This window comes from Hippocampus comes, unplaced genomic scaffold (assembly GCF_001891065.2).
Source record: "Hippocampus comes isolate QL1 unplaced genomic scaffold, H_comes_QL1_v1.1 scaffold275, whole genome shotgun sequence".
NCBI lineage: Eukaryota > Metazoa > Chordata > Actinopteri > Syngnathiformes > Syngnathidae > Hippocampus > Hippocampus comes.
The window spans coordinates 731,823-740,192 of NW_017804971.1; the positions used below are offsets into that span (position 1 = coordinate 731,823).

At 43.6% G+C, this 8,370-nt stretch overlaps 1 protein-coding gene across 1 annotated transcript in view; it reads right to left on the bottom strand.

Annotated features, from left to right (window-relative positions):
* The window catches only part of kif28 (kinesin family member 28), an 11,573-nt gene extending 3,823 nt beyond the window's left edge, over window positions 1-7,750 (bottom strand). The window contains exons 1-20 of the mRNA XM_019890855.1: window positions 7,024-7,750; window positions 6,154-6,348; window positions 5,771-5,821; window positions 5,552-5,704; window positions 5,424-5,459; window positions 4,881-5,000; window positions 4,679-4,786; window positions 3,717-3,871; window positions 3,534-3,645; window positions 3,397-3,464; window positions 2,898-3,040; window positions 2,699-2,820; window positions 2,496-2,586; window positions 1,982-2,042; window positions 1,782-1,905; window positions 1,569-1,704; window positions 1,359-1,477; window positions 755-862; window positions 443-535; window positions 222-362 (exon numbers count right to left, since the gene is read on the bottom strand). Of these exons, the coding sequence (XP_019746414.1) occupies window positions 222-362; window positions 443-535; window positions 755-862; window positions 1,359-1,477; window positions 1,569-1,704; window positions 1,782-1,905; window positions 1,982-2,042; window positions 2,496-2,586; window positions 2,699-2,820; window positions 2,898-3,040; window positions 3,397-3,464; window positions 3,534-3,645; window positions 3,717-3,871; window positions 4,679-4,786; window positions 4,881-5,000; window positions 5,424-5,459; window positions 5,552-5,704; window positions 5,771-5,821; window positions 6,154-6,348; window positions 7,024-7,077 (2,190 nt within the window). The 5' untranslated portion in view covers window positions 7,078-7,750. The remainder of the gene's footprint in view (window positions 1-221; window positions 363-442; window positions 536-754; window positions 863-1,358; window positions 1,478-1,568; window positions 1,705-1,781; window positions 1,906-1,981; window positions 2,043-2,495; window positions 2,587-2,698; window positions 2,821-2,897; window positions 3,041-3,396; window positions 3,465-3,533; window positions 3,646-3,716; window positions 3,872-4,678; window positions 4,787-4,880; window positions 5,001-5,423; window positions 5,460-5,551; window positions 5,705-5,770; window positions 5,822-6,153; window positions 6,349-7,023) is intronic.
* Window positions 7,751-8,370: the final 620 nt, after the last annotated feature.

Sequence of the window (8,370 nt, forward strand, 5' to 3'; positions counted from 1 at the left end):
TTCTGTATCTGTGTGTGTGTGTGTGTGTGTGTGTGTGTGTGTGTTTACAATCCATCGGAGGTGCAAGGAATCAGCTTTGCTTGCAGAATGGCCTCCTCACTACCTTCAGAGCCGAGCACCTTATACATACACATTTTGATTAGAGTCATCAGTGCCATGATGATCCATATAGCTGCTGATATGTGTGTGCGCGTGTGTTTGTGTGTGTGTGAGTGTAGTACCTCCAGTTGCTCGTCCACAGGAATACGGAAGGCCAGAGATTGCAGCCAAAGGTGAGCGGTGCCCAGGAGCAGCGGTTCGACCGGATCCCAAAAAGGGTCTTTGTCTCTGGGCAGGGCAGCAATGGAGAGGCCCTCTCCTGGCTGACAGTACTTCATTAGGCTCAAGCCATACTTGCTCCAAAAATGCGTTTTCATCTTATCTTATTAAGTATTTAAATTACTTGTTCGCCTTTCATCTCATCCAGATGTTGCTGGTAGATTTCTTCCATCAGGAATTTGCGGTTCACAAATTTTGCCTTCGACCACATCCATACCTAACAGTTGAAGGATTAAAGAAACGTATTTCAAATATTCTAAGAATACCGGTAATAAATACATTTCATTTGCCTAATTGTACAGCTGCGCATAAATTGAATCCAGGCAACTCGGCTCTTGTTGGTGCGTTTATTCTTGTTTTCCAAAAATCATTTAAAATGACGTGTCTGTATTTATGCATGTCTGGGTAAGAATTCCATGTGAGAAAATTGCAAAACCTGTTGGGTGTGCTTTGAGGTGACTCTGCAAACGATCTCTTTCTCCAGGTCGTGTCCTTTTGAGTCAGACAGCACCAGATTCTTAATCTCCAGTTTGAACTCCACACCCTGCAGGCCAGACATATACTGACTTCGTAAGTAAGAAAATGTGAAACTTCTTCTGAACTATAGATTAATTCATTTAAGAATATGCCTGTCTTCATGTGTATGTTCAAATAGCCGTGGCTTAAAGCCTTATAAATTACCGCAAAAATCATCGCGAATACCCTTTGGCCACTCAGTGGCATTTTATTAGCATTAAGCTAGCCATCTTTCGGAAAGTAATGTGGTTTGGTTGAACACACAACCTTCAATTCTCTTTGTTTTATGTTTACTTTGATGGGAAACTTCAAATGGAAGTTGCCATCAATGTCTTATAAAAGGAACGATCACCCCAAAAATAATAACATGAAAGGAGAAAGGAATTTGTCTTCTGAAAATATTTTCTTTCACATTTTAAATTAGTGTCACTTGAATTGCACAACTAAAATAAATTGAGTTTTGCACTGCATTGATTTTTATTTTATCTGCACGTGGACTGCTTTTTGATGCATTCTCAGGTTACCTTATTCAGTTCCTGGCTCATCTGGTTGGCTTCAGCCACCAGGGGCATTAATTTAATGTAGTCATAGAAGACGGCCAGTATACTCGGATCCGTCTGACATGAATCCTTGCTGCTTTCACCTAAAACAGAATTGGACTTGTCAAGTGTTGATTGCCCCCCAAAAAAGAAAAAAAGTCATGATCAACATTGAGTTTTAGGGCTCCGGCTCACCCAAGTTGATGCCCTCAGCCGCAGCCAACTCTGACAGGAAGTAGTCATAGTCGTAGCAACTCCAGTCGTTAGCCACCCTCTCGGACGGGAAGCCGATATAAAGGTAAGTGCAGTTGGAGCCGAGAATGAGTCGGTCCTGAATGGACACCAACCAGAATGTCATGTCAGAATCGCATACACTAAATTGTCGGTAGCCTACGTGGTGACACCCACCAGGTGCTGCAGCTCAGTTGTCTGAGAAACCGCTCTCCCATTGATGGTCACCTTGGACCCCTTGAGTGGGGTTAGCGTAACTCGCCGCTGTTTGTTCTTCAATACGAGGTGGCGCTGCTGGATCCTGTCACGCAAACACACAATGTACACACCTTGTTGTGTTTTTAAGCCGGCTCGGTGTGAGCGAGCATCATCCGTACCCTAAGCCCTTGATGGAGATGGATCTGGGGCTGGCTTCACTGAGGCCAATCTCCCAATCGCCTGAAAGAACCACATTTCAGTCAATTGAGCGGTCAAAAGAGTTTCACGGTTCACTGATTCAACACTCTAATTTGTCCCTAAGTGTGAGTGTGAGCTGTGTGTGCCCTGCGATTGGCTGACAACCAGTTCAGGGTGTCCCCCACCTACTGCCCAAAGACATTTGGGATAGGCTCCAGCACCCACCGCGACCCTTGTGAGGATAAAGCGGATTAGAAAATGGATGAGATAGATGGATATTCAAATGTAGTCTTCAGTCCATATGTATGATTTTACGTGGTCACTTCAGTATATTCTTCTTAAAGTGAGTTTTCTTGACTTTTCCTGAAATGACTTTCTTTGGGTTTTGATTGGTAAAAAATGGCTTTTAACTGCGATGTTAAGATGAACAATTTGATTTTCAAGAAGTCATCAGAGTGTCATCCGTTTTATAGTGACACACAAAGCATTACTGACCCTCCTGGATGAACAGCTTAACCACACCAGAGAGCTGAGCGTCCTCATTGATGTTCAGGATGTAAGGATGCATCTGCATCATTCTCCTCTCCTGACACACACACGCACACACACACACACACATTAGAAACAGAAAGGGAGTCTCTGCAACGTGTGTGTGTGTGTGTGGGGTCTGTGCGTGCGTGCAGTATATAAGCATATACCTGTGTGATGTTGGCATACTGTTGCTCCCAGTCCCTAAGCGCCTCCTGCAGATGTTGCTCCCACAAAGTGTGAATGGTTCTGATCTGGAGCTCATTGTGTGTCAGCAGCTGCCGGATCTCCTCTGAGCACGCGCATACATGACTAATCAAACGTTCATGGAATTCTCTCATGTTCAAGTCAACAGGGCGGCTTCCTGACTGGTTTCGTCATCGGCGCTGCGTCCATCGTGGCCCAGCCGACTCAGTCGTTGCATCAGTCTGGCGTTCTCGGCTTTGAGTTCTTTGACCAGACGCTCAGTTGGGCGTTCGTTCACCACGGGGCGGTTCTGGATGTGCTTTGCCCTGAAAAATAGTGTTGAATACAAAAAAATTCATTATGGCATCATATTACTCCAAAATTTAAAATATTACCGTATTCAAAAATTCAATGAGTTAAACAAAATAAAGTTTGAGTTTAGCAAACTAAATGCAATTATGAGGTACCAGTTGAGCAAGTCAATGCTTAATTTTTTTTTTTAAGCGTAAAGCGATTCTAAAAAGCACTTTTGACACCAATTTCTCACGTGGAACAAAGAGTTCTTTTCAGTGACAAACTGTAAAGCAAAAAGCGCACCATTTCCAGTGCCTTCAAGGCTTTGGTGCCCTCGAGCAAGGCACCCAATAGAATCAGTAGCTTCTTTGGGCTTTTGTCATTGTACCTCTCAGCATAGCGAAGTGTGGACAGAGACTCCTCGTAGCAGATGTCAGCAGGGCTCAGAGTTGCAATCTAAATCATGAGCAAGTATTGTACCCACTCGAGTTCATTTTGAACACAGCGATGGCGCGTTAGTGTCACCATAACAGTCCGGCTGTTTCCTCCCAAAGCAGATTGCAGCAGTTTCGTGAGAACTGAATCTCTGTAGGGAACATGCACCACCTTCCTCCCCACCGCCATGTCAGCGAGGGTGCTACAAGCAAGAAGACGCATGTCAAACAAAGAGATTTGGACAAAATGACTAAATGAGCGGGCCGCGCCTACCTGATGACGTTGCCCAGAGTGGTGAGGCTCAGGTTGATGGCCGTCCCCTCCTTGAGACGGTCGGCCTCGGACGACGCCGATCTCTGACGCTCGCTTCCTGCCAGGTCTACCAGGTTAATGTTGGACTGTTTGGTGACGCTCTCTTGAGGTAAGATCTTCACATCAAGTTCACATCAGCAACAAATAGCAAGTGGAGCTTCACTCACCAAGAGAACAGTTGGTAACACACCATTTTAGGAGGCCAATATTCATTTTCAATCATAAGGGGAAATATTTAATAACTTTGTTGGAATGTCTATAAGCATAAGTTAATTGAATAACTTTTCAGATTTGTTTTAAAATTCTAACAAAAGGTTCGGGGTGCTCCCAAGGTCAACCGCATGTTGCAACTCAAAAGTAAAAGGTGCAGCGTTCCCTGTGTCAGCAGGATCGCTTGTCGGCCTTCAGATTAAAAATGCAGATATTCGGCAAAAATATCAGCGCTAATAATGGGATAGGACGGTAGTCTGTCTATCACTAATGCGTAACTAACGCTTCCAGTTTCCAAGTAGCAGCAAAGAAACTTGACGAATTTAGAGAAGTGATTATTTAAGCGTGGGAAGTATTTTTGGTGGCACGTGGGCTCTACTGGTATGTGAAAAAAAATCACAAATGTACGGTAACTTTTTTTACTTTTTAAAAATTATTGTGTCACGTTACACCGGGTTCAATTGGTTTAGTCCTGCACAGTACATTATTATTTTTTAAATCAAATTATGAATTTAGAAAAATTCTTGACAATAGTTTGAGAATTTTGACAGTACAATGTTCAGTAACTCAAAAATACATCTTTAAAAAAATCCTGAAAAATACAGATTTTGGAAATGCAAGGTTTCTGTCTGACACCAATGACATTTTTGGAGGAATAATCCTTAAAAATATGTATTTCCTAATTCATTCAGTTATTTGTGAATGGACGCCACCTGTTTGAGCTGTAGTACAATGAGCATGTGTGAGCGGCTGCTGTTTGTGTTCATGTGCGTGGCTGCGGTGGTTCTGGTTCTGGTGCCCTGCTCCATCAGCTGTTCCACCTATGGCATATTGGAATATTACCCTTTGATATTTTTGTCGTTGTTTTTTTTTTTTGCAAAGTACAGTAGAAAAAAATGAGGGCGTCTCAGCCACCTGTGCTGCACTATCACAAGGGACTGTACGCAGACCCTCCACATAGAAGCCCCTGTGCTGCTCCTCTCGAACCCGGAGCCCCCCAGGAGGACGAGAACCACGGGATAGCAGATCCACCACCTGTTAGGGTGTGAAGTTTTATAAAGGAGGTAATTTGCTAAGATAATGGTATTGCCATGAAAAAGAGAAGAACGTAAGAAGCGTTTTAAAGGACGAGGACAGACGGGGATAAGACGGAAGGGTACCCAGGATGCGGAATCACGTCAAGTGCCCATCTCTGACAGTACTAATATGACCTCAGCCATCTTGGGAGTTCTATTATTCAAAGTCAACTGCAGCGGCAGTTTCTGGCATGTATTTTATTTTTTAAACATAGTTTTTAACAAATGTGTGTCGTTATTTGGTACAGAGTGTTGAAAAACGACCTTGGGAAATGAGCCACATGCTGCTTTGCCATTCTCGCCTTAACTGTCAAATCATAGTCCATCTACTTAAAGAGTACAACAAAACATGTTACCATGGCAACATCACTGGTTATTTTACCTGCTCATTGTAGATTTCCAACATACTGAAGAAGACCTGTGACGATATCAAACGTAAAGACATTTAGAACAGACATCCACATACAGACAAATGCATGAATATGTACGTACAGCAGTATATTTATTTACCTGGCATTGTCTCGTGTCCTGGTTTTCTTTAATGGCTTCAAAGAGTCGATCACACAGTTTGGGAACTAGGCCTTTATTGGGCCTGTAACCCACCAACGAGTAACTTTTGCCAGAGCCAGTCTGTCCGTAAGCCAGCAGGGTGGCGTTGTAACCCTGCACACACATCAATGTATCGTGTGTACATCACATGTATTTTATTCCAAAACAGATGTTTGATACCTGGAGTGCATTCTCTAGTATTCCTTCCCCAAGGTCCTGGAACACACATTCCTGAGGGGAAATCACATGACAAAAGTATTCATTCACGCTCTGTCCATAAGTGTGTGTGTGTGTGTGTGTGTGGGGGGGGGGGGTCACAGCTATAAATTACAGCGCAGGGTAAAATCTGTATTGTGTAAGCTTTTATAGGTCAAATCTGAAAAAATAAAACTTCTCAAAAACCTTACATGTTACAAAAAAGTAAAGATTTTTATTTTTATGATTTTTTTTTTTTTTAATCTGCATCAACAATTCATTCGAGGACCTATGAATCCATCTCTGATTAAGATTTGCTGTTGACTAATACTTCCCACCACGGCTCACAGGTACTCAATACTACTTACCTGGTCTGCATAGCGCCCGCCCGCCTCCTCGGGCAGGTAGAGGCCAGTGCGGTCCTGGACTACGTAGCCACTGTGGGACCAGTAGGCGTAGTCGAAGCAGAAGGAGCGGCGGCACTGAGAGTCACGTGGGTCCTGGATGCTGATGGAACTCGCTGTCATGGTAACGACGCAGCGGCTGCCTGCATCCCTTTCCCTCTGTTGGCCAGGAGGACAGTGAAAGGCAAGTATGAACAAGGCCAAGGATCCTCACTGGACACTGCACATCTTTATTTTTAGGGGCAATCAGCTAACCCTTTATTTGACATACTGGATGTCAAATTGGCCCGAAATGACCCGAAGTGATCACGTGATCATCATCAGAACTGATCGGAGACGGCGGGAAAAGCAGAGCAGGAACCAGGAAGGCATGTAGCCTGACAGCGGGGTTTGAGGGGAAGGGCGCCAAACGCATTTTCCGACAAAACTATTAATTGGAAGGGTGAGGAAAATGACATACATAAATGAAATGAACACCACAGGTTAATTTTTAAGGATTTTTATTGATTTTAGAAGCTTTCCCTGAAAATTAAGACAACTTCTTTTTGGGGGGATTTTTATGAACTTTAAGGACCCCTGGGAACCGTGTGACTGTACTTTTATAAAGCACATTTACATTTCAAACGAAGTTCAAACTACCAAATTACCATCAGATGGGTTCTTATTTTGTATATATACCAACACAAACTATGTTGTCTACGAAGTATAACACAACGTGTCCCAGGATATGTGACAATGGAACATGGAGAGATATACTTATTGACAATATAAACGCTAGCTTACAGTACAGACCGAACGCTAGCCTAATGTTCGTTAAAATTATAACACACTGACCTTGTTGAACGGTCGGACTCTAACAGCCACCTTGACACAGTCCCTGCCATGCATAGTTGATGCTTTCTCAGTGGAGGAATGAAACAGACCAGGGGACAATCGCGCGCGCGCACATGCACACGCACACACAAACACACACGCACACACACTTTTGTCCTGTTACATACTGAATAATGAGACACTGTGACGTGCAGGGAATAAGAAAATAAAACATTCCTTGAAATAGTTAGCAGCACAGAATGCTACTTGTGTGGGTTATTTTCATTTCCTCCTATATGACTAGCTGGTGAGGTTTAAGAGCAGATCAGTTTTCACTTTCACCCTGCCTGCCGGTTGCTCCCATGAATCATTCATGTGTGCGCGCGACATCATTTACCAGGCCATTTTAGCGTTTGTTGTCGTGATGTGTCGGTCGCGAACGAGCCGGTACAAACAGTCGGCTCTTTGAAGTGAACGATGACAGCCGGCACCCTCCCTCGAGAGCCGGCTCTGTCATTTTCCTTCTCTCTCTCTCTCTCTCTCTCTCTCTCTCTCTCTCTCTCTCTCTCTCTCTCTCTCTCTCTCTCTATGTCGCTCTCTCTATGTCGCTCTCTCTTTTTCCACGTGTCTGAAGCGAGGTTTGGCAGTGGCTCTGCTGCCATGCTCAGAGAGGTAGACCAGAAGAGAAAGGGGAGGGGCGAGGGGCTTGGGAGGGACTGCACTGAGTGCACGCTCCGTCGCGTCTGCGCAACCACAGATCGTTTTTTTTAATCATTTCAAATCATGTACGGAGTATTACAACTTTTATACCGGAAAAAAAAACCCACTTGTGAACCGATCTCACAAAGACCATTTTGGCTCAAATCCAGATCGTCTCAAGACAATGCCGTTCTCCATCGCTTCTATTGTCACGGCAAACCAGCAAAAGTAATCCTCAATTGTATATTTTTTTTCATCGCTGCGTATGGTAGGATTGATAAAACATGACGTGCGCATGCGCGGTAAACCGTTGGAAGGGTTTTTGTTGCTTTGTAAGGGGAATCGTAATCATTTATAAGGGCAGCGATTAGCCGAGCTTGACAGGTCTAAAAACGCCTTACTATACATGGTCGTTTTCTTCAGCTAAAAACGCCTTACTATACATGGTCGGTTTTTTCGGGTTAAAACGCCTTACTATACATGGTCGTTTGTTTTGGGTTAAAAGGCCTTACTATACATTGTCGTTTTTTTTCGGGTTAAAATGCCTTACGATACATTGTCGTTTTTTTCGTCGAAAAACGCCTTACTATACATAGTCGTTTTTTTCGGGTTAAAATGCCTTACTATACATCGTCGTTTTTTTTTTCCGGCTAAAAACGCCTTACTATA